We start from the raw sequence: 26,563 nt of genomic DNA, 5'->3' as shown, positions 1-26,563 counted from the left end.
AATTTTTCTCTCCTCTTTTATATCAAAATGCAGTTTTATTCCTCTTTGCCACAGTTGTCACAGCAAGAACTCACACTGAGCAGGTAACACCCTGTAAGATATAGAATGCAGTATCATTCTTGGGTTTAGATGTATATAAAACTTTGGTCACATTAAAATTCAAGTGCTTTGTTTGAGGCTCTTTTCATTAACTGGTACAGATCACCGTGCATATATTGCTTACTGTTATTATTTATGACTCCAATAATCCTTGCCACATCTAGAAAGTTTTCCGGAAGTTATTTTGTATTTCCATTACAATAGGATGACTTAGGGCTTGCTTTCTGCTGACCCTTGTAAGAAGTTTCCAAGACACTCTTTATTAAACAGGGCAGTATACTGCACGCTGGTAAGATTCTTGAGCTGCCTAACCAACAGTGTTTTCCACATTTTCAATTACAGCACTTTTTTTCCCCTGAGGAGTATTACTGTAGTTTCTGAGTTTCCTACTGAAGCATAAAACAATTTCTTATGGTTTGTGTAAAATAGAGACTGGGCTGTTGTAACCACATTTTGTTGCTTTCCAAGAGATGGTCTTTTTTTAATTGTTTTGTGAGAAGCCTTCACAATAGCTTTTCCAAGCTGGTGAACTAAGAACGAGGTTTTAAGAGAACATAGGTTTTCTTTGCATATAGTTCCTTTGAAACCAGTGGGATAGAAATGACTTCAAATGCTTTTTATATACAGTCTATGTAAAGTAGATGTCTGTTTGGGTTTAATGCCTGAAGGAAAAGTGAAACTTTTTCTATTTGATGAATGTGTCTCCAGATGTCACAGTACCTTAAAATACTGAATTGTTGTAGGATCTCATCCTAAAATTCATAGCTTCTGACCGCGTGTTGAGCAGAGCTTTGAGTGAATGGCCAATGTTACGCCATGTAGAATAATGCAGCCGCTATTGCTCCATTACATCAAAGGTGTTTTGCCATAACATGGTACTATAGAAACTATTTTTTGTTTTGTGTGACTGATAGTAAGCACGTAGGGGAAACAAATTGACAAAATTAAGAATCTAAAGTTTATTATTAAGGGTATTTGTTTCCCAAGATTCTATAATTATGTTATTGCTACATTACCTTGCAGAACAAAGTTAAGTCCTCAGTTAGGGCTTGCCTGACACAGGCAAAGGAACCCAAACCAAAATATGCTGGATTGAGAAACTAACTGGAGTTTCCATTCTTCTCTAGGGAGTGAGATTTTGGAGAAGTAACTCCATCCGTTACAGATAAGCGCCGTGTCATAGTCCATATGTAACCATCAATCCTCGATCTGGTTACCTACGGCTGCCTGTCCTCTGTGATGCAGATGCAGCAATGCATGCATTTAGAAAACATACTAATTTTCCCAGACAGCTGCTGCTACAGGCAGAGTCGGCTGCATGGGGGAGAAGGCGATGGCTCCTGCAGATGCGAAGTGCTCTGCAGCAGAGTTCATAGCCTCCTGTGAAAAGTATTTGAGTCATTTAACTGACTAGCAGATAACTATGTATGTATGCTCCCCTTACTCATGTTGTAAATAGATTAATAACAAGGAGGTTTATTAAATAGCATTGTGTTTTATTTTTCTCTACGTTTTCCATTAGCGAGGTTTCATTCCGGTGCTGTACCAGAAGCCTGGAACCGAGGGCGGCATCAGCTACTCGAAGTCCTTCGCCGCGGCAGGACCCGAAGGCGAGAGAGGAAGGTGAGTGTGCTGCAAAGCAGCCCCGGGACGTCTGCCACGACCCCGCGGGCCGGGCCGCCCCTGCTGCGCCCTCCCGCCGCCGAGAGGGGGGAGGCGGCCCCGGCCGCCCCCGGTGCCGGGCCGCCCGGTGCCGGCTGGCCGCCCGCCCGCAGAGGGGAGGCGGCCGCGGGGCCCTGCCGCCCCAAGGTGTGCCCTGCCCTAGGCGCGGCTCTCTCGCAGGTACTAATCGCCGCCCTGCCCCGACTCCCTTTGCATTTGCCGCCGCGCTCCCCCGGGAGCCAGCGGTCCCCGAGCGCGGCCGGGATGTACGGGGGGCAGCAGCAGCTGCAGCCCCTCACGCTGCCCCCGCACCTCCAGCCGCAGCACCAGCAGCACCACTACTACCGCCGCCAGCAGCACTACAGCACGCTCCCCGCCAGCCGGCGGCCCCTGCCCTGCCCGGAGCCGCTGCCCCGGCCCCTGCCCTGCCCGGAGCCGCTGCCCCGGCCCCAGCCCTGCCGGGAGCCGCCGCCGTGTCCAGAGCCCCCGCCGCCGCCGCGGCCCCCGCCGTGCCGGGAGCCGCCGCCCTGCCCCGAGCCGCCGCCGCGGCCCCTGCCGTGCTTCGAGCCCGCGCCCCAGCAGCAGCAGGAAAGCAGCGTGGCGTACGACCGGGTGCGGACCTACGGGCCGGGCTGCCGGCGGGTGAGCACGTCCTGCTCCTCCCGGGCGGCCTCGCCGCTGGAGTGCTCGCACGGCTTCCAGCAAGTCATCGCCGGCTGCGACCCGCTGCCACAGGTAACGGCGGGGCACCGCCGCCGGGTCTCCTGCCCCCTCGCCCGCCCTCCCTCGGGCGCCGCTGCTCCCCTCCTCCCGGCCCGGGCTGGCCGCCGCTGGCGCACCTGCCCGCCCGGCAGCCCCGCGGCTCTGCCCGCCGCCGTGCCCCGATCCCGCCCGGGCTGAGGCGGCGCCGGGCCGCGCGCCAGACCCGTGTGCCGCCGGGCACGGCGGGGAGGCCGCGGGGCTCCTGTAGGTCCTGCCCGGCGGGGAGGGAGGGTGCGGACGGGGTTCCCTCCGCGGGGAGGAGGCCGGGCGGTGCGCGGAGCCCCGGGCCGCAGCCTGCCGCCGGGGGGGGGGCCCGGCCGAGCCCTTCACCATCCGCCCCGCCTCTGCCCCGGGGTTTTCCTTCCAAAAAGTCGTTTTACCTCAGATTAAGCGGAGGGACCCGTCCGTGCGCCCGACGGGCTTCAAAACGCTCGGCCAGTCACCCCCCTTGGAACAAACACGGGCCCTCGGAGCGGGGGGCTGTGGCGGGAAGGGCCGGCCTGGGCCGCGCACTGCCCCGAGGGGCCCGGCCCGGCCGCTCCCTGCGGGCCCCGCGACCCCCCGGGACACCGCTAACAGGCCGTCCTCAGAGCACGCTGGCGCTTTGACTTTGGCGGCGTGAACGCTCCAAACCCGTCATTTATTCCGTCGTTCAGCGGGGGTGGGTTGTAGCCCGCGGCCCTCCGCAGCCCCGACCCGCCGGTCCCGGCGGCGCCTGCCCGCCGCGGCGCAGGTACAGCAGGAACGATCTCATCTCTGAAAGAGGCAGCTGACAAAGTAACTCCTGCCTCAGTGGAGTGAGGGAAGCTCGGTACCTCAGTAACCCATTTCAATCTAGAGCTCTTAAAATGAATTTCCCTTTAAATTTCTCCTTTTCATTTGATTTTGAAGGGATCGGTCAATCCCGGATTTGTTTCCTGTTTAGCAACTCCAGTTTGCATTTTTTTTTTTAAACTTGAACTTCTAAATACCTTCTTCTGTTGAAGTATTTTCACCCATTTTGTCAATGGAACAGTAGAAATCCAGCGGGAGCCCCGTGCTGCTGGTTCTGCAGGCTGGGTGCTCCCCTTCCCACTGATGGGATGGACACAAACCCACTGTTCTGCTTACTCGGTGCTGCTCATGTAAATACAATGTAAAGCTGTGTGTGCTCAGTAGTTCTGTTTGAGTCGATGATGCTAATATCGTATGCGACTGAGCAGGAAGGGAAGTAATAGAGTTTATTTAGCTTTGCTTTAAAAGTCTTCACAGTGTAGTTCAGCAGGTTTGCTGCTGTGTGGATATCCAGGGAATGGCTTGAAGGTATTGTTGGAATTTAATATAATTTTAACATATGCGATTGATATCTTAGCTAAATCTTAAAGACAAAACTAGGAACCAATGACTATTGGAACAGCTTTAACTATAAAAACAGAAAAGGAGATCAGAATTTATTCTTAAACCATTTTTCTGTCATACATCAGACTGTCAATATCAATAGAAGTGGGAATAGAAGTGGTGTGTTATACTCAAGATGGCAACACGTGCCTGTTAAGCTGAACTTTCCATTTTCTTTCCTGTGGTATAAAAATATTTAACTATGAAAAAGAGTAGGGATTAAGAGCAATATGAAAGCTGATCTCCTTTTAAACCCACATTTGCATAGTTTCAGGGCTGCCTTCCTTTGCAGGATGGCTTCTGTAGGTTGTGGGCACTGAGCCCCTTGGCTGGTAGCTCTGTGGGGCTTGGCTGGGGCAGACACAGTCCCGCTAAGTCAGGGCTGTTAATCCCTCTTTTGCAAGATGTGGGACAGGAGTGTAAACACTGGCCTCTCACCTCCCAGATAAGTGATCTGCTCAACTAGGCTAGATGATAGTCTGAATTGCTTTCAATTAATTAAATATTCATTAGAATAAATGCTGCAGTCCCAGGCTTCCTCTACTCAGATAAGTACACGAACAATTTGATTGTAAACTCCAATGCTGTCTCTGCTCGACGAAGTATGTTCCATTTTCAACATCTGGTTTAGTCACTGAATCCATTAAATTGTGCTGATGAAAAATAATTTCTCGGTGAAGTGTTTTGCTGGATTAGACTTGAAAGACAAAAGAGGGTGTAGTTCAAGTCAGGCTTTGTGTGGGTTGCAGGTTTAATGGTGGAGAGGGAAGGTGCCTAATAAGGGTTATTAGGAAGTTATTAAAGAAGAAAACAGTAACAAAGAGGGAAGTCAGCTGGGTGTAGACAGAAGTTGCATACTTGGTGCTGAATGGGAGTTGTGAGAAAGAAGTGCTGGGAAGAGTGTAGGAAGTTTCCAGAGAGTTGCAACATGAAGCAGTACAATTCTTATTTTGGTTCAGTTGCCCTTTGAGCAGATCACATGTAGCTGCATAAACTGAATAATGTAAGGATACCTAACTCTGTCCATGTTCTACCTGAACACTGGAGTTTTCAGTTAATGGCAGCCTAGAGCTGTAGTTTAAGCTTCTTACTGTTGATAAGGCAAAGGGATATCTTTGAGCAATGTTTAATTTACTTCTGCAGAGCTTTTGTAGATTAGTGATAACAAACGTCTACATCACTGTTGATACACGGTCTTATTATTGTCACATGGTTGGTGTGTTCTGTTGTGTTTATGTACGTTTTTAATAAGCTAGAGGGAGGGAAAATTTGAAACTGGTGTGTGCTTATAGTACACATGATTGTATTTTTTGTGGATCAGGATTCAGTTTTCTTTTGTGATCTAACTTTTGGTTTATCCTTGATATAGACGCTAAAAGCTACTTCTATCCATGGCAAGCTTCATCTGGAGTAATTCACGGCAAATTTTGCTCTCATCTGCTTGATTTAAATGCAGAATGTTGTTTAGAATAAATTCTCTTCAATATGGCTTACACATATGAACCCTTTCACCATGGTCATGAAAAATAATATGTGGAATGGCACATACAAGATGTCTGCTGTCAGTGCAGAGGGCAAAATCCTGAAAGCCTTTGTAGGTGTTGTCTGTCCATGTGAGAAATTTTGTGAGTAAGATCTTCTTGTGGCTGGGCTGGGTTCCGTGAAGCGCTAAGGGCTGTGAAAATGGTGTAATATTAACCAGCTCGTAAGGTTTGTCGGTATTGTTTGAAACAGCCTTCAAACACAGCCTGCCATTTCCGTATTTCAGCAGCCAAATGTAACTCATAAATTCTTATTAGATGACTGGATTGCTTGTAATTAACAAGACAATATGTTATGGATAAAAGGTTGTGACATAGATGAAATTCTCACCTTAATCGCTGGTTTGTCTGAAGCTAAGGGAAACTTGTTGAAATAAAACTTAGTGTACTGATTGTTTTTGCAAAAAATTTGCACATGGTAACTGGATAAATCTATCAAATGCTTATTTTAGAATTTAAAAACCTTATTTAAAAATCTTAAAGACTAGCAAAAATCATTATGAAAGTGTTAGCATATACCTTTTGCAATTGTCCTTATCAACATAGACTCAGAACGACCAGTCAGGTCGTTCTAAATCCCCAACCCAGTCGTGCCACTGCAATCCACAACAGCACTGGGCTCTCCCTGTTAAAATCCCACCCTCCCTGTTAAAATCCAGGGCTCCAGTGGCCCTGGGGACGGCATGGAACTGCATGTGCATGGCTTGGGCTGGCATAGTCACAGGGTTTCTGGCTGCTCGGTTCCCCCTCAGCCTGGGCAAGTCCAGCCTGCTTGGCTGGTATGCGAGGAAGGGCAGGCAAATCCCTGTTTGTAAAGGAGCGAGGGAAATGTATCTGCATCAAAGTTCTTTGGAAATGAAAGAATTCGAGTATCTTAAAAATAGGCATAATTTTATCCAAACAAAGCATTCTTAGGTTCTGTATATTATTCTGCATATGATTAGACCATCCTTTTGAACATTATAAAAGTATATTTCAACTTAAAATGCTCTGGTCTTCTCAGTTCTGAATCTGTTCCTCTGAGAACACATCGGTAACTAGATAAATAATTTTACACGTTATCCTCTCCAGACCAGGCAGCGTGAGTTACGTATTCCACAGCCCTGTGGCAGCGGGATTTGGTTCAGGCAGGTTTGTCCAGCTTTTCAGTAAATTGAAAACATGTCTTTTCATTTCATACACAATGCTGTTCTTGTTCTCATGTGCCGTACAGTGGTAGGCAGCTCTGAATAACAACAATTACTGCTCTCCCATGGCACTCCTGCTGTCGTAGCACCGGAATGCTCCAGGACAGAGCTGGCGTGCGAGGCTCAGCACGAAGCTCGGAGCTGCCTCGCCTGGGTCGGGGAGGTACTGGGAGTCAGGGCATGCCTGCGGTGCAACTGGTGCGAGGGGAGTACCAGTGGGCATTCATTTTTTAAGTATTTTACTTTTCAGTTCAAATGCTGTAGGTGTCAGAGTGATGTAGGAATTGTATGTTCTAGACCTCCGTATTGTCTCTTCTGTGTTACGTCCCGGTACAGTCGTGTTGGTGTCGGTGGGTTCCCTTCCTTGATGGACCTACCTCAGGTACATGGTGTGTAGGAGGAAGAACAATCAGCTTTCTAAGTTTTCTGCAGCACTTATAATTTTGAGATTTCTTAATTGCCATGATTGCTGCTAAAACAGTTTGTTTTCTCCTTTGATTTCTCTTTCCTGGTGCTGCTATGATTCACTCTTGGGAGATTTGGAAAACCGCTTCAGGCTTCCTAAACTTATGCAACAGTTCACAGCTGGAAATGTGACCTACTTCAGAGCTGCTGCTACCCTGTTAAGAATGTCTCCGAGACTGAACTGCAGCAACATAAACTTCCCAAGCACTGCCCACGGGTTAAGGGAAGAAATGATTTGTTATGAAAATTGGAAGTTTGTACTGTGAGAAAGAATAAATAGTAGGCTGTAAACTAACAAATTGCTCGATTCTTAGATGAGATTCAGTGGGAATTTTGCTTACTTGGATGAAGAACTGGATGTGGAGACTGCAAGCGATGGGTACGATTTGCTATAACTGGTGGTGGTCCACAAAACGGAAGACAGTGTCCGTGATCGCTTGTAAACAGTGCTGGGAAAAAAAAGTGAAAGAATCTATCTGAAAATGAACAAAACTGCTGCCATTTATGGCCTTCTGTAATTTAAAAAGGCATATTTCATTTTTCATTCAAGAATGTGCAAATGTTCCACGTGGGCGTCTTTTGTCATAGCTGTCAATTATGGAGTTTAGTGACCAGGTTTTGAAACAATGGCCACTGCGTGGTGCATTGGGCAGTGACCTGGTTGGGTGTGCTGGCAGTTCCTCTGCCCCTTTCGTTTTGGTGTTCAAGCAAAATACAGATTTTCTTCCCTTGGTGAAACAAAAAGCGGTTTAGATGTACATCCATTTGCACCAGCCGACCTTAATACGTAGCATGAAAGACTGTAGGTAAAAGTCAGTGGCTGTGGAACAGGGACATGCGATCCTTGAAGCCCTAGTCCAGTATGTCAGCTTTGATCTGTGTCCTGTTCTGTTGGCACTTCCAGAAAATGGGGACTAACTCCCTCAGACCTGCAAAGAGGCGATTGAGAAAAACCAAACTCTGAAAACTGAGAGTCCGGGTTGCGTACTGCCGTGCCGTGTGTGGGGTGTTTCCTCCGGAGGGGAAAGGCCCTGGCTTTAGAACACTCCGAGGTGATTTTGGCCAGTGGATCTCAATATGTTTACAGCTGATGACCATACTCAGATGAATTTGGGAATCTGTGTAAGCCTGAGCTCTAAGCATAAAAGGTTTTAGAGATTAAAGTGCAGTAACCACTGAAATGTTACTTATTTTCTTCCTTGCAGGGCACTATTCGAAGGATTATTATCGAGAATCCTGATCAGGTAGGAGAACTGTTCAGTGCTGGAGTTCTGCTTGTGTAACTCTTCCTCCCTTGATTACCCTGACTTGGTACCTGATTTGGCTCAGCTCCCTGCATCAGGGGGTGCTGAATATTTCATAATCACATGGCCCAAACCTCTGATTGTGAGAGATGAAATTAGCAGGGATTGAAAATACTACAGAATCACTGGTTGGGTTTCCCTCCTCTCGGCAGCTCAGTCTCTGTTAATGTGCTTCAATAGGATCGCTGGCAGAAATGAATTTCTGTTCCTACTGTGCTTATTTCAAATGCTGTCTAGGTGGAAGAGCAGTCACTTGGTTTCCAAAGGGACGTACGCTCAAATGTACATCTCTCTTAAAGAACTATCTGGAAGTATATGTGTCTGCAAATTACATTTTTTAGTGAAAAATACACTAATTCTGAATTTGCTTTTTGACAACATTTATGAATGTTTTTATTAAAATGTTTTACAGGAACCGTTATCCCCATTTCTTAGAGGGGGGAGTTTCTGCCCTGGAAATAATGTCATCTATGAAAAGACAATACGAAAATATGAGCTATTAAATCCCCACCAAGTAAGTTGGTTCTTTATATTATCTATTGCAAGAGAAAACTGAGATGGTAGCAGAAATGTTATGTTCCTGGGTTGTTTCTTTTTTTTTTTGTTGGGAACTAGTGCCAACCTGAGAATTGCCTTGTGGAGGTACAGGGGACATTCGCCAAGTAAACGGAACAATTTCTGTATGTGAGGAGTTGGATGTTCGCTCTATTCTTACTAAGAATTTATTCTTTCAGACTCATAAAGAAAACTACTGTTGTATCTCTAGCTCTGTCAGTCTTTGAATACTGACTGAGAATTAGTTCCTTGCGGTAGCTCTGCAACAGAATAACCAATACAAATTTTTACACAAAATGAAAAGACAGATTTTAGCTTTAATTTTTCTTTTTTTTTTTAATTCATTCTTGAAAAAATATATTTGGTAAAGCTGTCTAAAATTTCATCTTAGAATTGGTGTTTTGTCAATAGCAAACATATTACTTCCTTTTTTATTGCTGTGAACTACTGTTATTTTCAACAGGTAAAATTTTGAAGTTAAAGCTATTTCAGAGTGATTAATCGTATCTGTTTGGGTTTTCTATTTCTTTGGTTTTTAACTGAAGTTTTCATTCCATTCTGGATTTTAGATAGATAAATTAGGTGTGATATTCATACCCTAAAGTGGGAGGCAAAAAAAATTGAGCTAATGATAAATAATAGCTTCTTTTGTCCCATAGAATAATAAAGTGTGGAGTCTAGTCCTGGAAACCATATTTCTACTTCTGTTTTGTGTTACCCAGGGCATATCTAGATTTACATCAACTCAGGAGTGTAGTTTTGAAGAAAATTTTGCTCTTGGTTGACACTACGCCGTGGTCTTGGGCCATGCAAACTAGATTTCTTTCAGGTGAAATTAAGATCTGTGCAGAATTGGATGTTGGTTCAACCTTTTAAACGTAACCGCATTGTGAATTTTGAGTCAAAATTACCTGAAGCCTGGATGTGCATTTATGTGCTTCCACGTAGAATACAAAATACCTATTTTTTGCAGTAAACTTGGAAAAGCCATGATCTAGAGAAACAATTAAGTTTGCTGAAATGGGTTACTTTCAGTGTTTTGACTGGAAAATAAGCTAGTTTCTAGTTTGTTCTTTTGGTGGGTTGTTTTGTAAATAGCACTTTTTTAATTATAAAAACAAGACACGTGTCCCTTTTGTATCTGGAATTGCTGAAAGCATTTATAGTGGAGAATGTCTCCAGCCATTTCCTGTACTATTTTTTTTCTAACTGAAATAACAAAAATGCAGCTCAACTGGAGCTCTTCTTTATCTCTAAAATACTTAATGAAACAGGATATGCATGTGTTTAAAATTAAATAATGGAGGTCCCTGTTGGCTGAGTATGTTAAGAGTAACAGCAGAATGAAACATACAACCCAGGTAGGAAAGGTGTATCTTCTGTGCATTTGCAGCTACTAAAATTTGGGAATTACAGCCTTGAAGTGTGAAAGTGTGAGGCAAACTCTTGTTCTATTAGGAAAAAAAGCAGTTTTATTAAGATTATTAAATATCTGAAACTGGCATCATCTTTCCATGCAAAACCACATTTCATTCCTTTATATATTCATATTAAGCTTCCAGCTCATTAAGATCTGTTCAGCAGCTTAAAAAAGTTCATTCTTGTTTCCAGGAGAAGCAGTATCAGTTCTCCCACCAGTGTCAGGTTCCCCAGCAAGTCGATCAGTGCCACGTTGCCCAGCCCTGCCAGCAGCCTGAGCCGCCCCACGTCACTCACCAGTGCCAGCAGACACAGACCAGTAGCCCCTGTGAAATAATTCCAGTCTCTGTGAGCGATGACTGCAGGGGAAATACAGTGAGGAGGGTAACAGTTCAGACCTGTGAACCGGTAAGAACCATTTGCTGCATGTTTTACTATTCACAGTATGCGCAGTACAGAACTACAGATACATAAAATTGCTAATCCCTCATCTCAGAAGTTTTTGCTCAGACTCACAGAAGGGTAATAAAGCACCATGCCCCCGTTGTAAGTGAACAGCAGAGTTTGTGTGTCTGTCGAGGGTAACTTCTTCGTATGCTGTGATTGCAGACATTGTCTAGAACTGTCCAAGGCTGTCACATGCTGGGAGGGGAAAAAAAAGGTGTGTTAGGCATTGTATCCTGTTTCTTGTTGGCGTAGACCTGCACTTTGTAGGGATTGTACTGACTGATCATCTTTCTGTTGTCCTTTGAATGTGTTAACTCTTGCTATTTTGGCTTTTTTTTAATTTATCTGGGAGCGTTACCCATTGCGTGAGTGAGGTTTCATCTGTCAGTCTTTGTACAAAATGGAGTAATGTAAGGCTTGTGCCTCTAGTTTTGGAGAGAAGAGACAGTACGTTATAAACTGGACATACATCAATGTAGGATTGCTTTCTATATACACTGATCAATGAGGATTTCAAATATATTTCAGTTTGATGTAGAAGTATTTGACACAGGTCCACTGGAAACACAAACCTCCCTTCCTTCGCCCTTCATTTTACAGCAGGTTGCAAGTTCTGGACTCTCGAAGCGCTGCAGGAGGCGTGCTGTACACATGTAGTAGTGTTTCAGTTGTGGGAGGGAGGGTAGCAGTCCTTCCCATACATCTCTTCAGTACAGACGTGGCAAGACAAACATCCTTGGTGACCATAGTGTTAGAGCTACGTGGAATCTTCTGTAGTTGGATACTCCCATAAAGCAGCTTAGGCAGACTCAGTTTGGGCTGCTGTTTAAATTGTTATTGTTCACATACAGAAACATGTGAACTTTAGTCGAGGTGTTTTATGGTCTTGTTGGGCTTAAAAAAAGGAGGTGGCTTCTGTCAATGCCCTTCTGTAAACACTTATGAAATGGACCCTGGGAGGGAATCTCAGAACTTCTCAGCTCAGCCTGGATACGCTCCAACGCACGGACGTATGCAAAAGCACTGAGGATGTGCCAATACAAATACCGTGTCTGCAGCGGGGAGTCTGGCACCCAGCTGTTCTTATCTGGCTGCTGCCCACAGGCGTCTTACCCACTACAGCTATGGAAACATGAATATTAATGAAAGATTTCCTGATTCTGAACAGTTTCCATATTAGAATAATGAGGATGACATTGCTGTAGAAGATAATACTTTGCATGTTTCTTGTTGTTGTAAAGGAAGTCATTTATTTCTGAAAACCAGAATACACGGCTGACTCCATACCAAGGAACAGTGTAAACAAATTGCAAATTAGTAAGAGCAAACAAAACCCAATCCATCATACTTGTAGCATTTTCACATTCAGCTTTCATCCCAAAGAAGGGAACTCAGTTATGATCTTCTTGCCTATCTTCTGCTAGGTGAGCTGCTCTCAGGAAAATAACGACCAGCTGGACTGCCGCTACTTTGGTGAGCTCCTTGCTGAGCTGAACCGCAAGACCAACGACTTGTACAGCTGTTTACTACAGCACGTGGAAAAGATAGGAGGAAGGTATTGGCACTGTATCTGTTCTGTCATTTTGGTGTTCCAGCAATCCTGGCATTGCACAGTTCAGGGGACAGTAGTGTTTGCAGGTTGTTTGGTTTCCCCCCGCCCCCGACAACTAGAATTGACTGTATTTTACACATTAATCTAATTTGCTGAGTAACTGAGGACACAAAAATGCTGTAAGCCAAGTAAATTTATTGAATTAACGTCAAGCATGTATTCTGCAGAGCCCTACATATTGCCTTTGAAAGGAAATGCAGAATCACAGCAGCCAGTAATTGGAGTCTTCAGTGTTCTTACCCTTCCCTCACAATCACCCTTACTTCATTCTTCCCTCCTCACTCCCAGGCTCGTTTTGTGCTTTCCAAGTTCACTGAAGTAAGAGAAGTCCCATAGCAGGGGAAAAGTGGAATTTAAGCATCACAAAAAACCTGTCACTGCTAAGTAAACACTTCAGGCATGTCAATGTATTGCAGCATAGTTCTGGGTAAACCATTACCCAGGCAATTAAGAATGTAACTGGGTTAACAGAACACAACTGGGATAACTGCCCAAAGAAGTGGAGATAGTTAGTCTGTGTTAACTGGACTGCTATTGGTGTTCCAGTCTCCTCAGGTATTTCTACATGGAGTCATTTGTAACAACCCGTGTTGCCTAGCACCTGAAAAGGAAGGTAACAGCTCTTAATCTGATAAAGAACCCTCCTTGCTCCATGTTTTATAGAAAATCTTTTTCTAGTTGTGGATGTGGGCATGAATTCTTAAAGTTCTCAACGAGCTTTCTGTTAATTGGTCCCTTGGATTTTGTCTGTTTTACAGGAGCCACGACATCGAATTTACGTGCCAGGTAAGCATCAGGCATGGCCTTAGCAAGCTGTCCGTGACACGCAGTGCTGATAACAATGGTGTGGATCTCCAGGCAAATTAAGCCAAGCCAGTTTAAATGAAGGATGCTGGTCTTAGTTAATGATTCCTGCTTGTTAATCACATTCAGAGCCTGAAAACTGCTGCTAGGCATGTGTTTGCAAATATAATATTGAAAGGAAACGTTAATAATTTGCATTATTCCAGTATGAGAGTCAAATTTTGGAAGTCTTTCCTGTTGTGCCAATAATGGTTTCATTGTAAAACAACCTTACAGAGCTACACGTACTCTCACTACGCTTTTGCAAAGGCTCTTGCCCTCTTGCCAGTAAAGCTGCCGTTCAGCACCACGTGCGTCCATGCGCTGCAAGGGAGGAGTGCTGCCTCTCCTGGGCTGAGAGGAGCAGAAGGGACAGCACAGCCGTCCTGCTGCTGCAGAAGGCTCGCTCTTGGGGATCAGGCCATGACAGAGTCATCAGCACCTCTGTGATTTTTAAAGGCAATGTGTATGTGGCAGAAATATTTGTCTAGGATTAAATTACATGAAGCAATGCCTGTCATCCCTGGCAGTATCTCCTGGGACAGGCTGGTCATCTTTTGCTTATTAACAGTCTGTTCTTTGTTTAGAAACACGAGATTTGCTCATCATTAACTGCGAGGAACTGTTTTAGTGTGAGCTGTTACTTTCTTGAGAGAGGATTGTTTTGAATACTGCTTTTAAAACAAATGTTAAACTCAGTGATTTGAATATATGCTTCATGTATCAATTCATCTTGGTTTTTATATGCCGCACACACATGTAAGACTTTGGAAATTTTCTGGAAACACTTTGATCTATTTTCATTCTTATTTGCCTTGTACTAAACGTGTTTTTCACAGTAGAGCTGTGTAACTAATGAAGAAACCACATTATGATCAGGTGAAATTCTTAATCAGGATGTCTCCCCTTTCCTCCCTTCTTTGCTTAGACTGAAGATATTGAAGATTTAATTCCTAAAGGACTGTCTGAGGCAACAAAGCAGCAGATTCGTTACCTCCTCCAGGTATGCGAGTGGGGTGGAGGGGGTGTGTGGAAGCCTGGAGTAACAAACAGTAGAAGTTGGCTTTGTACATAACATACTTCACTCTATGTTCTGCTTATTCCATTTGTTCTAGTGTAAAGGGTGTGGAATCATACAGGTGGCTCCAAGTGACATGTTGTGGCAGTTGGTTCCACAGATTATTTGTGTATTTTAAACTGAGCTTTACTGGCACTTTCTTGCAGTCGCAGTGGAAACCACCTTGGCTTTTGACCAGTGATAGGAGAACACAGATCTTTCATCTTTTTATTTGTTTGTGTTCTGTATTAACGCTTTACTTTAAAAGCTGAAAGGCAAATAGTTGGTGCTTTACTGAATGTTGGATTGGACATCAATGACCAACTGCATGTAATATTTGTAACTTAGGGCTCATGTTTTACAAATGTTCTGGGTAAAAACCTCTAAGGTAGCACTAACTTCTGAGGCACACTTACGACACTCGGCAACAAAACATAACCCTTTCTGGGTTGGTTCCATTTATAAAGGCTTTGGTGTTTCTTTAGCCACCTCAGCCTGCCTTCGCAGCCACCAGCCGCCCGGGTCTGGCTGTACGGCAGTCAGACATGAATGCAAGGTCCTGGAACGGTTCTTTGCTCTCTTATTCCTTTCATTTTAAAAATGTTACCCTGTGTTACAAGGCAATAACGAAAAACGATGCCGTTTGCAGAATGAAGCGCATGAAAGTGTGTTTCTTTGTAGGACCCGTGGGCAATTCAAAGGCTGACGAGCAGTAGCTCCAACAGTAGAAGTTATTTTCAGCGGTACAGCAGTTTTCTGTTCTAGCCATTGGAAACAAAGCAGGCTAATTAATCAGAAGTAAACATTGTCTTTTTTCCCCCTCCTAGATGAGAGTGACATCAGACAAATCTCTGAGACTCGTGCTTTCCACTTTCAAGAATTTACGTGAAGAGCTTTGCCACCTGCAGGATGACTTGGGGGTAAGCCCTCTCGGGCAGTGCCCTTGGCCTCCTCCAGCAGGAAGGCTGTTAGGATGGAAATACAATTGTGCAGTCCGGGTGCTTTAATGGACGTGGCTGGTTTATTAATGGACTTGCACGACCCGTCCAGTGGATGAGGTCAGGTTTCTTTCTAGCGGTGGTTTTCAAGTGTTCCATTTGTTGAAGCCTAAAAACCCAAGTACTTCCAAAGGAAGAAAAGACCCTGCTGAGTGCAGTTAGATTTAAAGCTCTGAACTGCTACATACAATGCAGATATATCTACAGTGGTGTAAAGGTATGGAACTGGGGATTTACTTCTAACACAGGGAAGGAGCATACACCAAGTGCCTGTTTCCCAGCGCTGTTCCAGGGATCAGGAGAGCTCAGAGTTTCATTTCCAGCTTCACGGGAGAGCTGTGGTCAGCGGTGGCTCTTAACAACTCCAGCAGTTCTCCAGGGTAGGGGCAGCCCAGTTTGGACGCTGGAGCTCTCCAGCTACTGAGACAGGAGATAATTGCTGTTAGGAAAGGAGAAACATTTCCCACACCGGCACCACTGGGAGCTTCACAGCATGCTCTTGTAAAACGCAGTGTAGGGAGGGAAGAGGGAGTTTTAACTGTCAGCTTTAACACAGAACAAGGAGTCTGTGCAGTGAAGTGGCATGTTCGGGGTTTTTTGTTGGTTTCTGTTTAATAACTACAGATAATTCCTTCTGGGACAGACTGAAAGAGCAGTGTGCAGGGTCCCAGTGCTTACCACACAACACAAAGCCACAGGCACTACAGTGATGGGCAACTGTGTGCTATGTTGTTAAAAAAAACAACATAGTTTCACGAAAATTGAGTATTTTCTCACTTGTAAAAACATCACTTCCTAATCACTCAGTATGTTGCACTTTGAGTTTACTGAAGCATTGCAGCTACTGACCATAAACCCTTTTGTCTTACAGAAGTTAGAAACTGACAACGTCTGTCTTAAGAAGGATTTGGCTTTTAAAGATTCTCAAGTAAAAGAATATGAAACTATGTTGACTTCTCTGAGAGAGAATAATCGTCAGCAGCAGGTAAATCTAAAAAATGTATTTTCAGTGTAATTACAGTCAGCCAGAAAGTAGCCAGGACACTGAAGAACTGCTGCCTGGTGTATGTTTGGGTACGTGTGTGATCTGGAACCCCGTACATTCATGCCACTGCTGTGCTTTCCAGCAAGGGCTCCGAGAGAGCACTGCAAAATGTCGCTCCCTGGAAGAGCAGCTCCTCTCTCTTCGGCTCGGTGAGGGAGAAAAGGACTGTCAGCTGAAGGAACTGGAGTACTGCAAGCGTGCCTTGGAGCAAGAGATCCAGAGCCTTAGGCTGCAGGTAACAGGCTCACTTGGTCTGTGTTCAGTTGCTGTTATTCACAGATACAGATGCATTAAAGCATGAAAATTAATGATGAAAACTCTCTTTTTAAAATAAAAAATTATTTCATTTCCTGTAGACCTGCTCTAACCCAACACTACAGACCACCACAGATGAGCTCTCCAGCCGTTACGTAGAGATGATCAATAACTTAAGAGACGAGAAAGATCGAGAGATCCGCAATCTGAGGGTAAGTTGTTTAACCTGGCACGTGTGTGTTCCTCCCCTTGTATGACTGCAGGTAACAGCTCTTTTTTAATTGAGGACCAGAAAAGCTCGCCTGTTTGTACTTTTTAGCTATCTTTTGGTTCTGCAATTACTTTATACATAGACACTGATGATGGCTCAGAAACCCTTTATGGTAGAACATAAAACTGTGATTTTAAAAATGGTACAACTCCTTAGATGTAGAAATTAGGGATTAATAGATAGCAGTCTTACCTAAAGGGGTATTTTGTGTGTCTTGATAAAGTAAGAAACCAGCCAAAAGACACCCCATAGAAAACAAAAATAAATCCCAGTCAAAATTGTATGTAGGAAACGTCTCATTTAAATCACTGCAGCAATATTTTACCACCCTGGAAGCCAATTCAACTCATTCAGTGTTGTATTAGCTTCATTAGAGTTATAAAACTATTAAACTGGTAGAGTTCAATCTAATTAGCACTCTTTGAATTTACTGTTCAGCCCAGCATTCTCATTTGAAACCCACTGTTCATGATTTTAATGAAAAAAATACATCCAGAGTCCTAGAGACATACTGAGAGGTCACTGCAAGGAGCACCAAACGCCTCACTGTTCCTTCATGTATGTTTTACAGTCTCAGTTATGCCAATTCCAGCAAGATATATCAAGGAGAGAAGGAAGTAACAGTGACTTGCAAATAAGGTTGCATGAACTGACATCCATGTTGGAGGAGAAAGAGGCTTTTATTAAACAACAGCAAGAGGTAAAACAATACAACTGATTTCTCTTCCAAGAATTTTTATATTTAAGCTTCCCCTTACTGTGTAGGTGGAAGCTTGCTAGGAAGTCACTTGTGCTCTTCTGTTTTTTTAACGGAATGCTGTTCCACTGCCAGCCCTGTGGAAGGACAGACCTTTGCAGACTGCTCTTTGAGAGGAATTCCTGCAGATATTTTGCTGTGACTTTAGTGCACTAATACTTCAGAAAACGTTATTTCATTTGACCGCTTTTGATTTTCTCAGGACCTCTTCAGACTGAAGCATGAGAAGCTACCAGGCAGTCAGTCCCCTGGTGTAACAGCTGTCATCACTAAGAAGTAATGTAGTTATTCACCTTTCTTAAAAAGACAGCCTTTTGATTTTCCATTGCACAGCCTCTGTTAGCCATGTTATTCCTGCAAATGGCTTAACACTGCCTGTGCAGCTTACAGGGGAAGCAGCTGAGATGGGTTCTCCTATCCGGGGAGGATTCAACACTAAGCACTGTGGTGGCAATGGGAGGGGTGGCCAGCGTGGTAAAGGGACGTTTAAATGGGGTATCAGCTTTTTAGTTACTAGGGAAAATCTTGGGGGATTAACGACTGGGAGGATGGTGTGGCACGACCCGAGCTAGTGATCTGGCTACGGGTATGCAGATTGCAGCTCACAGGTGTGCATCTCTTTAACACAGGTACAGGAATCAGTATCCCATCCTGGGTCTCTTGTCTGATGACTACAAGGTCACATCACCTGTCAATAAGTCACAAACTATTGTAATCGAGAGGACTGGAGAGATCTGGAAACACGTAAGTGTACCTAGAGATTCCTAAGCATTCCACTGAACTTCAAAGAAAGTATTAGCCAAAACTGACATCTGAGAGAAAGCCACAGTGTTCATTTAACTTGGCTGCAAAAAGCAAAGTGCCTGATTAAAGTCAAGGAACTGTACTGTCTATTGCACGAAGGCAGTAATTGTTGGGTGGAGTACAAATAACCTTTCCTTGTTTCTCTGACACATAATTACCTTTACCAAACCAAGTGGCGTTGCTCGAATAGCAGCCTCTGCCCTCAGGCACAAGGCAGTCTGCTGGGCAGCGCTGTCTGTACTGGGGAGGGAGGGAGGCAGGAGCAGGAGCTTTATCCTTGCTGTGCTCTCGGGCGAAGGAGTGTTCTAGGTGGGCAGTATTCCTCTGAGTCACCACTATTAATGACTCCAAACTAGTACTAAAACACTGAGCACCACCTCCCTGGGGTTTACACTGAGGCAGGGCAGTGACTGACCCAGGAACTGCGGACGAGTGGTGACTTCTTAAGGAGTGATTCAAAGTAAAAACAGGAACAGGACTGCAGAAGGGATTCATGTTACAGGGCACAAGGTAACAACATCGCCAAGTCTGGATACAGTTTAAAGGCTTGAGAAAGAGCAACCCAGCCAGTTCACACCCCCGTGTTGTGAACAAGGGATTCTGGTGACGCTGTCTGCAGGCAGAGCAGGGCAGAGTAGCACAAACAAAAGACAATTACATGAGCAGCCTGAGTAGACAAAGGCTGAAACATCTGGCATGTTCTAAAAGGACATGTTACCTGGAGTAGGACTAAGAAAACAAGGTAGATCAGTAAAAACAGCAGTTTTTTTATTACTGATCAATCAAACTCACACAGTTGCATTGCAACCTAGTGAAATGTCAGGGAATCAAGCATTAATAAAGAAATTACAGAACTGAAGCCAAAAAAACCCCCACTCCCAGCTTACTTGCAAAGTTAGTCAGACTTTTCATTATAAAAAAATGGAAAAGATGAGTGTACTCTGCATTTGACAAGGTCAGTATCATTAAACAGATGAGAACTGTTTGTATTTTAAGTTTCCCAAGGTCTCTATCAACCACTAGTGCAGGTTTCAGCTGAAACAAAATTACTTTGCTGCAAGATAAACTGGATAAGTTTGAGAAGTGCCAATTCCACCTTTACTCCAGGCTCCACAAGTATTTACTCCTGTGTTTATGTACTGGCAGCCACATCTTTATACCTGCATTCATGACTGAACTGTAATGCTGATGGGATGGGAGTAGTGTGGGCTTTATACTGAAGTACACAGCCTGGACATGGTGTCTTTCAAGCAGTGGTCAGTTACTGTGCTCAGTCCTTTAGGACAGTCACCTGAAAGCACTTCACTGATCTTTGTAACCTTGATTCTACTTATATTAGAGAAAGCTTTCGGGGTAGAAATTTTGCACTACCTACTATGTAGGTATCATCTGGTAACTTCCTGCTCTTGGATGCCTTCCTAAGTACAAAAAAAAAGCTCCTGTCCTTGTTTCTGTGTTTACTGGAGCCAGCGAGCCGTGCCAGCTCCAACATCTGCCCCTTGCTGAACAAAACCATTTACAGCTTACCGACAGGGCTTTGACCTTGCCAGAGCTGGCCGCTGTGAGCACTGCCACGCTGAGCGCTTGGGGAGGACAGGCTCCCTAGCTGCCTGAGACACTCCAGCAGTCAGGCTGGTAGAGAAAATAACTACATAATTAAATGAGACACACTTTCTGTACCAGGCAGTTTTGTTTTATACACAGAAATAAGTTTGCGTATTTTCTTCTAACAAGCTGCTTGTTTCTTTCAGGAATGAAAGAAATCCCTCAGCCATCGGAGCTGCTCAAAGGAGTTCAGTGCGACTAGAATTGCTTTACTTTCTGCTATTTTGCATCTGAAAAAGGTTCAGTCTGACAGTGGGAAAGGCTGGGGAACACAGTAAGGACATGGAAGCATGAAGACGATGGAAAACACTCTCTCAGCCTCACCATCAAGAACGTGGTTACCTGTGTCTGTGCTCTGCCACCAACAGCTGTGTCCAGCCCGTACTGGTACTTTTCCGTGCCCTTGCTTTTTGCTCAGAGGAGAGCAGCGTGCCACGCTCTTGTGGACGGCCCTTTGTCTTGACATGACTAACTTCTGTTCTCCAGCCAGTCCTGAAGCAATCTAAGAGACAAAAGGAAGCCTGAAACCTTCTTTGACCTCAGGGTTGATGTGTTTTTCAGCTGAACCTTTATGACCCCCCACACCAGCCATAAGTATTTATTTGCTGTGCTTGAAAATTTCAAGAACTTGGTACATTTTTATATCAAAAAACCTTAAAAAATAGCTCATAGACTAAATTTCATTATCAGACCAACCTTCCATTTACAATTTTTGCTCCCCGCAGGACCACAGAAATTCTCTCAAAATGATTTGGTATTAACAACTTCAGTAGTTGTCTGAGCAACACAGTGCAGAGAATCCCAGGGGAAATTTTAAACTATGCAGTCAAGAGGTGCTGGCTCTTTATCACGGGGTTCTTGCTTTGCTTTATTTCTGCAGACATATATTTCTATTCACAAGTAATACATATCCTAGCCAATGTTTAATGGTGAAAGAACGCTGTAGGCTATTTGTAACTCTGAAATAAACCAAAGTGTAACTTTCTGAATCTTGTCTGTATGTACTGGAACCACGTCTACACGCCAGGCTGGAGAGGGCGGGTTTAGGCGGGGTGATACTGCCTTTTTTAGACAACTTGTTCCTCTAACTGAACCTTGACAAGTGCAGGAATAGTGTTAGGTCCCTCTTCTCGCTCCTGATGCCCGTCCTCTGCTCAGTTAATGCTGGGATGTCAACGCCGACCTCATGCTCTTTGTCACGGTGGGGAGGAGCCTGGGGTAAAACCTGCTCCTGGCACTGCTCTTTGAGTGTCCAGCCTAAGATGGGTCTGCACTTTTGGAAACCAAGTAAGATCCTGCACCATCAGACAACCATCACTTTAGCCTAGCTCTATAGAAACAGGTTTTAATTAGTTAAAAATTAAATATCCTCCTTTGAATGAGGAGTGCCATTCAATTAATAATTACTAGGTTCTACAATAATGCCCTCATTTCTCTCTAGCAGTCAGAGGGTACACATACAGTTAACATACTAATGACACAGAGCAGTGTCAGTGTATTCTATCCCAATAAATAATTTTAGTTACACTGCCTACATGGCTTTTCACCTTTGGTGACCTAAACAATAAAAAGGCAGAAGAACACTGCACTTGTTTAACGCCATCCTGTTGTTACCTGTGTATAACCGTGCTGTCATCCCGACTGAAGGAGACACAAAATAATCTGCTGATGTCCGTGGTCTCTGCGGTGAGCTCAGCTGGGCTTGCCTGGCTGGACGTGTTCCCCAAACAGCTCGGGAGAAGCTGCCAACAGCAGAACCATGAGTTACTGATGGACGTACGTGCTGTGTGCTCAGTCCAGCCCCCGCACAGCTCGTACCGTGTCTGTACTAACCCTTCCACCCTGCAACACTGACCAAGGGCTCTTTAACTCTGTATGACTTAAGACCACATCACAGCGTCACGCAAGCCATAAACACCCTTAAAGGACAGAAACATGCAGGCTCTGACTGCAGGTGTTACCGTTTCATCACAAAGGCCATGATTAGGCAAATGACCTGTTTTGCATATACAGCTGGCACTATGATACATTTACAAACACCATGATTGTTCCCCATACCTGAAGAGACAGGTAACATACATCATACTACTGACAAAAAGCCCAGTTTACCCATTAGGAAAGACAGATGTCAATGCTACATCGTGTCGCACAGATGAGCTTCCCTAAGGCTTGTTAGAGTATTTGTATCACACTTGTGTGCACTGTAACCGCTACAGAGCTCATCCTCATACCAACACATTTTACTCACAGATAACATGAACTAATGGCTACTTATCAAAAAGCTGAATTAAGACTAGGAGGTGAAGCATAATGGTCATTTGGGGCTGGTTTTGGTTTCATACCAGATTTATTTAAAAAGCAAATTCAGTATTTTTTATTATAAAAGTGCATTTTATTTGCTGTAGTCTCATCTATTGCCTCTCGTCTGTCAAACTGAAACTGATTTACTTAACATTATTTCTGCTGGAGTTTACAGAAACATGTTCTTCTCATTTACTCATCTCTGTAAATCCTAGTTATCCCCCTAATCACAAACAGTAGACTTTAGAGAATTTTTCACCTCAATTTCAGGTAGGTCCCTGAGACTTGTACATTTCTGCAGGAACAAATGAGAAAAATCAAAGACTGCATTTACTTCCTGTATGTACAACAATATACTTACTGCCCTATTAGACTGTCTTTATCAATAGTTTTATTAAATAAACCCTCACTGCCTGAACAGATTTGACAGCATGCAGAGTTTCTTGTTCTTACACTGTAGAGGTAGGAGAAAATTGTCTTCTGCTTTCTATTACTGACTTTTCCATGCAGCTCAGTGCGCAGTATGGAGCACTTTTATCTGCCTCGGTGGTAAACTGAAAGCCAAATACAGCCCTGGTTCAAAGTTATGACACCTCTGGTATGCTGTCTGAAGGGTCAACACAGACTTTGAATTCTACATCCAGGTAACTTACCTTTACCTTGAGCGTGCTCCGCTGGTGGTGGTCTCTATTCTCTCTCAATTTCATTGCTTTTAATTGTGGGCACTTGCAACCTGAAGAAAAAACAGAACAGATGATGATCAAGACGTGCATCATTCTTAACTGCTCCTGGCTTTTAGGGAGTTTTTAGTCTGTCATTCAAATAAAAACCCGCAGTAAACAAATCTGCCATTTTAGAGCCACCTTTCCACACGTTTGTGAAACTCGCTGCTTGCCCAAGCAACCAAGATGTGTTTGTACATCCCCCTGAGCACACAGAAGCAGGCAGAGGAGAAATCCCAACACGGTCAAGAACAGCTGAATCTCCTCAGTGCTGTGCTCCCAGGTAGTGAACAGCTTTACAGCATGCGTCACTGTTCGTACTCCTGGTACTGCAGAGTGGCATCCTACCACAAAGGCTGGGAAAGGTAACTCACCCCCTTAGTGTTGCTGCAGGGACAGATTTGGAACAATGTGACAAGCAAAGACTGTTTGCAACAAAATGGCTTCAAAGCCCTTACTGAAAATGTGGCAAAAGGCAAGACAGGCACAAACTTCACTGAGGAAAGCACGTATGCATGAAAAATGATTGTGTCTACTGAAGAGCACCTTTGGAAGACCAGAGATCATGCAACTTCACAACAGTGATGGGAGACATCATTCAGAGTCTTCAGGACAAGTAATAAAATATGACACTGCCAACTTTTATCATTCTATTCAACATTTAAGTCAAAAGAGTTGCCAAGCTTACATGTGGTGGTAGTGTCTCTCCTTCACTTGCTTCCTACAACCACTTAGGAGCTCATCAGCTTTGAAAATGAATAAGCAGGACCTGCCTGTAGAGCACTTCATCCCATCCCAAAGGCTTCACCAGTCTGGGTACCAGAAGGCGGTTTGCTGCCAGCTCAGGGGAGGGAGCCAGGCAGAAGTACAGACTATACAGAGCAGGGATCTGTGGAAGTACTGACATACAAGAATTTTACTGCAATTTGACACGGTGTGTTTTTAAAATCATGACACCTCCATGGTAACAATACAACAGCCATCACAACTTCTCATCGATATTTACTGGGAAAGTGCACTGCAAAGCGTCTAGGAACTGTGCCTCAAACTGCTGAGGATTCCACTGAAAATTTATTCTTACATTTCAGAAGATTTAAAATGCCACTTCCTAGTAAAGTCTTATGTCAATACCAACCAACCGCCTGCTACCAGGGAAACACAGTTGTAGGAAGATAGAGGAAAAAAAAAGGTTCTACCTGAGTCTTATCTTCTGTTGGATGAATACATACACAAGATATATATAAAAAGATCCTAAATGACCCAAACAACACACACAAAGCAAGAGCAGTGCATATACCTCAGGTTTCTCTTTGTCGAGCAAGCGCATTCCTTTATTTTCCCTTCCCTAACCCAACTCTACGTCCTTTCCTCCACAGCCCCGATGTCACACCCGCAACACACTGCACAGGCCTTTGCTTCTTGATTCCTTCCTCCTTCCATCCACCATAACATTGCTGGCCAGAACCAGCAAAGGGCCAAGCAGAAGCACACACTCTCCCAGTGGTATCATAAGCTACTGAACTCTAAAACCACCGCTCAAGTAAAAGTCTGACAAATTTGGTTTTTTAATCCGTTTGAAATTTAACAACATATGGGTTGTAATCCATTACCCTTAACCCTGCATGGGTGAAGTCTAAAAGCTTTTCCTCTCTTTGACAGACCTTGTTCCCACAGTCTTTCTTCTTAGCTAGGCTTCATTGTCCATACACTGCCAAGAGAAGAGACAAACAATTAATATAAAGAAAGAAACCTTCCAAATGCTAATGCAATGAGCCACCCAAAGAAAAGCGGTAACTCAGCTTGAGACCCCACATTGGACAAGTCTGCCTGGAACCATCCTGCTAAGTTGAACAACGCAGTTTCTCCCCCGAGCGTCCCAAAAAACAGGGCTCACACACAGAACACTCTACCAGTCTGCTCCTGCCTCAGGTCCTACATACTTGCCCGTATTTGTACCTCAGCTGGTAACAACCAACTACAGATGCGGTTTTGCCAACCACTATTCCCTCCGTCACATCTCGACAACCATGTTCCTCACAGATTTTAATGTTCCAAAAGGTATGGCATTTTTTTGCCTAATTAAAAAGAAATCTCATTAGGTGGACTTACAAGACTGTTAAACCTCAACACCAATTTCAACTTCTGTAATACGAAGTTACAGAACTTCATAATTCTATAATATACTGATGAAGCTGTAAACGAATTAAGCTTTTACCCAGCATCCACCATATACCTTCTGCTATCATTAAATACGCTCAGAAAAACTTTTGTGCCCTTTGCTGTATGTAGTTCTAGGGCAAGAAAAAACGAGATGCAATGGAAAATCTAGATAACAGGACTGACACCTCAGTGTGCCACGCTCTTCAGAGCAGTAGATACCACTCACCGACTCTGCACTGAACAACTGAACTAAACAAGAATCTCGCACTAAACAACTGTTCATCACAGGAAGAATTAACCCACATATGTAATCTTAAACTATCAGATATGTAAAGGTCTGTCTCCGTTCAGCCCACACCCAGGGCTAAACAATAACCAGTTGTTCTGCCAGCCAATGTCCCTTCCCTGACCGAGAAAGGGAATCGGGAAAAGTAGGGAGACTCGTGGGTTACAATTTAAACATTTAATAAAATAAGGAAACCAATATCAATACTAATACAAAAGACACAAAACTATACTCAGCCACAGAGTGGTGGCAAGTCACTCCAGGGATAGTAACTGTTGGGAAGAGAGGAGGAGGAGAAAGAGGGAGAGGAGAGCAAAGAGCCCCCATCCCCAAACCTGACATTGATGTTACAGAATACACCTGTGGGCCAGCCTGGGGCAGCTGCCCTGGGTTTAACTGCTCATGGCCTTGATCATCCCACAGCTGGCCACAAACTGAAACAAGATGTAACAGAAAATTGTTTCTAGAAATTTTATCCCCACAAAACCAGGACAAGGTCAAAGCCGTTCACTGCCCTCCTTGGAAGAAACACAACCATTACCCTCAAACATACACTGTAAAATGTAAACGTTCACATGGTTCACCAGTAAACACCAAGAATGAATAATAAAAGGTATCACAACATGATCTGAATGCAATGCGGAAAAGCATTATGTCCAGATTTCATACTGCTGTCTACAATGCTGGCTCTCTGCAGAAGTTTAATTTCTGTCATCTCTAGCCCCCACGTCCTGTGTTCTGTACCCCACGAGCTGGGATGGACTCTTAGGCAATGTGGGATTAAGTCTTTCTACAAAGCGGGATATAGAAAATGTTTAAAATACGCAAGTACCTGATTATTCCGTCCATCTGCAAGGTGGAAAAACGAGCCAGCACGGATGTGTGCTTGGTCACAGCCAGAATGATCATCTTCAGTCTGCTATGAAGAGACTCCTTCAGTCTATGTACTCAAGACATCGCTCAGGAATAAAGCATTAAAATTGTCAACAAACACAACTTTAATCTCTAAGATCTTTTGAATGTTACAGC

The 26,563-nt window shown here is 44.1% G+C and overlaps 2 protein-coding genes across 6 annotated transcripts in view; one reads left to right on the top strand and one right to left on the bottom strand.

The window, feature by feature from the left end:
* Window positions 1-2,025: 2,025 nt before the first annotated feature.
* On the top strand, window positions 2,026-20,569 carry POF1B (POF1B actin binding protein). Its single transcript, XM_068412121.1, has 15 exons — window positions 2,026-2,496; window positions 8,299-8,337; window positions 8,810-8,911; window positions 10,564-10,779; window positions 12,243-12,373; window positions 13,189-13,216; window positions 14,202-14,276; window positions 15,158-15,250; window positions 16,200-16,313; window positions 16,456-16,608; window positions 16,730-16,840; window positions 17,471-17,599; window positions 17,859-17,932; window positions 18,286-18,400; window positions 20,212-20,569. Exons 1-15 carry the CDS (start codon window positions 2,026-2,028, stop codon window positions 20,215-20,217), a joined length of 1,857 nt encoding a protein of 618 aa, XP_068268222.1. The 3' UTR covers window positions 20,218-20,569.
* ZNF711 (zinc finger protein 711) overlaps window positions 15,623-26,563 on the bottom strand; it is a 35,637-nt gene continuing 24,696 nt past the window's right edge. Inside the window, exons 11-16 of one of the 5 annotated variants that reach the window (XR_011049176.1) lie at window positions 26,367-26,453; window positions 24,750-24,796; window positions 23,020-23,099; window positions 21,680-21,807; window positions 20,408-20,567; window positions 15,623-15,748 (exon numbers count right to left, since the gene is read on the bottom strand). The gene's annotated coding sequence lies outside the window, so the exon portion shown is untranslated. Of the gene's footprint in view, window positions 20,568-21,679; window positions 21,808-23,019; window positions 23,100-24,698; window positions 24,797-26,366; window positions 26,454-26,563 lie in introns of all 5 variants that reach the window. The other 4 variants (XR_011049175.1, XR_011049174.1, XR_011049178.1 and 1 more) reach the window with 4 other exon arrangements.

The sequence above is a fragment of the Nyctibius grandis genome, chromosome 13 (assembly GCF_013368605.1).
Source record: "Nyctibius grandis isolate bNycGra1 chromosome 13, bNycGra1.pri, whole genome shotgun sequence".
NCBI lineage: Eukaryota > Metazoa > Chordata > Aves > Nyctibiiformes > Nyctibiidae > Nyctibius > Nyctibius grandis.
The sequence above is the reverse complement of the archived record's forward strand: the minus strand, read 5'-3'. Positions and strand labels throughout refer to the sequence as shown.

Bases quoted from the DNA above. Each gene is read 5' to 3' on its own strand.
- POF1B (XM_068412121.1), top strand. From the start codon at position 2,026: ATGTACGGGGGGCAGCAGCAGCTGCAGCCCCTCACGCTGCCCCCGCAC. The intron at 2,497-8,298 runs GTAACGGCGGGG...TCTTCCTTGCAG, and splicing joins GCTGCGACCCGCTGCCACAG to GGCACTATTCGAAGGATTAT. The intron at 13,217-14,201 runs GTAAGCATCAGG...TTCTTTGCTTAG, and splicing joins ACATCGAATTTACGTGCCAG to ACTGAAGATATTGAAGATTT.